General features: G+C 43.0%; 1 protein-coding gene across 1 annotated transcript; it reads left to right on the top strand.

Moving 5' to 3' along the window:
• The first annotated feature begins 243 nt into the window (after nucleotides 1-243).
• LOC147440803 (putative glutathione S-transferase) lies at nucleotides 244-1,559 on the top strand. The gene is made up of 2 exons (XM_086483590.1): nucleotides 244-678; nucleotides 1,024-1,559. Exons 1-2 carry the CDS (start codon nucleotides 346-348, stop codon nucleotides 1,399-1,401), a joined length of 711 nt encoding a protein of 236 aa, XP_086339716.1. The 5' UTR covers nucleotides 244-345; the 3' UTR covers nucleotides 1,402-1,559.
• The last annotated feature ends 449 nt before the right edge of the window (nucleotides 1,560-2,008 follow it).

Genomic DNA, 2,008 nt, shown 5'->3' with positions numbered 1-2,008 from the left:
TTGCAACTTGTTGACAACATATTGCCCATTTTTTTTTTGAAAACCATTCATGGGAACTTAAAAAGTTCACAACATGTTGCAAACCTGGTACTCATGTGAACCTGCTCTAAGTATGTTATAAGAAATGGATAAACAAATGACTTGAGAAGTTGGATATTTCTCTAGACATTACCAGGTCAGCCCCCCTACTGCGACCCTGGGGCGGGGTGTTTCAAAGATGTGCGTCACGCATGACTTCACGTGCGCGGGCCGTTAAACTCGAGAAGAAGCGAAAGCGCGCACGCACAGAGAGAGAGAGAGAGAAGAGAAGAGAAGAGAAGGAGAAGAGAAGGAGAACAAGCAGCGATGTCTTCCAGTGACGTGAAGGTGCTCAGCGCATGGTACAGCCTGTTTGGCGTCAGGATTCTCATCGCCCTCAAGGCCAAGGGGGTCGAATATGAGTTCATCGATGAACCTGACCTCGCCCGGAACAAGAGCAAGCTGCTTCTGGAGTCCAACTCTGTGCATAAGAAGATACCAGTGCTCATCCATAAGGGCAAGCCCATCTGTGAGTCCCTCATCATCCTGCAATACATTGACGACACCTGGCCTTCCCATCATGACAAAGGGAATTTCCTGCCACAGGATCCTTACCAACGTGCCCTTGTTCGCTTCTGGGCAGACTACGTCGACAAGAAGGTGAGCGTTGTTTTATGTTGGGGATGGCTATGTTGACTGCCTGGTATCTGTCATGTGAGGAAGAAGAACAGATATTCTCACGGCACAGGAACAAACCCAAAAGACCACAAAGATTTATCCGAAGAGACTTAACCCAACACCGTATGGCTAGTCACTAATCCTAGCAATCAAGAACAATCTATATTTCATTGTTGGTACCATCAATGTACTTTGTAGGTGATTCAAACTCAATTGCCACCCTAGTGAGCATGCCTATCTTGTAGGAATGGTTACAATTTCTAATCCTCTCGTTTATCAAACCGGCTAGATTGGCTAGAAGTTAATTTAATGCTTTATGACGTGCAGGTCTATGAAGGATGGTTGCTCATAGTCAAAAACGTTGAAGGGAAATCAATGGAGCAAGGCCGCAGTGTTGTGAGAGAGAGCATGGTAGCATTGGATGGTGCTTTACGTGATGTCTTCGGTCCAGGGCCTTACTTTGGTGGAGATCAATTAAATTTAGTGGACATTGTCCTCGCCCCTTACCTATGTGGGATTGATACCATGGAGACATTGGGAAATTTCAAGGTCTTGAATGAGAGCACGTGTCCACACCTTTGTGCATGGGCGAAGGCAGTGGTCCATTACCCTGGCGTCAAAGAAGGCCTTGCCACAACACCATCTCAAAATTTCTTGGAGTATATTCGCTCAATTAGAAAGACCATGTTTGGTCTTATAGAGTAAGATCACTGCTGCCTTTCATTAGCTCGTTGAGGGAAGGTTAGGGCTAATTTGGAGCATAGGTTTAAATTCCCAAAGAGTTTCCAAGGTGCAAATTACTATTTCACAAGATATGAGAATAATTGAATACATAGCAAGAATATACAATACTCTATTCCTTTTTTGTTTTTCCTTTATGATATGTTGCTTCACATCTTATAGTTTTACGGGATTGTGTTAGCACACCTACACCTGCATGTCACAGAGGTTGAACCATAGTGGGTACTCTTAAAACCCCTCATCAAGGTAAATTTACATCAAGCATTGCTTGTTTTCATAGAACTCGAAAGTGTTCTAAACACTTTTGATTTGTACAAAACCAAACAATGCTTGATGTAAATTTACCTCAATCAAAGCAATAATTCATTGGAGTTAACTTCAAAAGAGAAGTGGCCACTTCTGTAATGTTTAGTCTCTTCGTTGAGCTTCTAGCAAAACATACAGAGATTAAGGGTAAATTTTTACTTGGTTTGTCAAGAATGTTTGCTAAAGTTTCAAGCTAGGTATAGTAAGACCAAGGCAGTTCTGGGACGCTACTAACCTCCCAACCGTGCTTTCTTATAGAGATCCA

Source organism: Adiantum capillus-veneris, chromosome 15, assembly GCF_014529385.1.
Source record: "Adiantum capillus-veneris isolate H3 chromosome 15, ASM1452938v2, whole genome shotgun sequence".
Taxonomy (NCBI): Eukaryota; Viridiplantae; Streptophyta; class Polypodiopsida; order Polypodiales; family Pteridaceae; genus Adiantum; species Adiantum capillus-veneris.
Note: the sequence above shows the minus strand (reverse complement) of the source record. Positions and strands in the feature narration are given on the sequence as shown.

Coding starts and splice junctions, on each gene's coding strand:
- LOC147440803 (XM_086483590.1), top strand. CDS start 346: ATGTCTTCCAGTGACGTGAAGGTGCTCAGCGCATGGTACAGCCTGTTT. Junction 679..1,023: donor CAGACTACGTCGACAAGAAG/GTGAGCGTTGTT, acceptor TATGACGTGCAG/GTCTATGAAGGATGGTTGCT.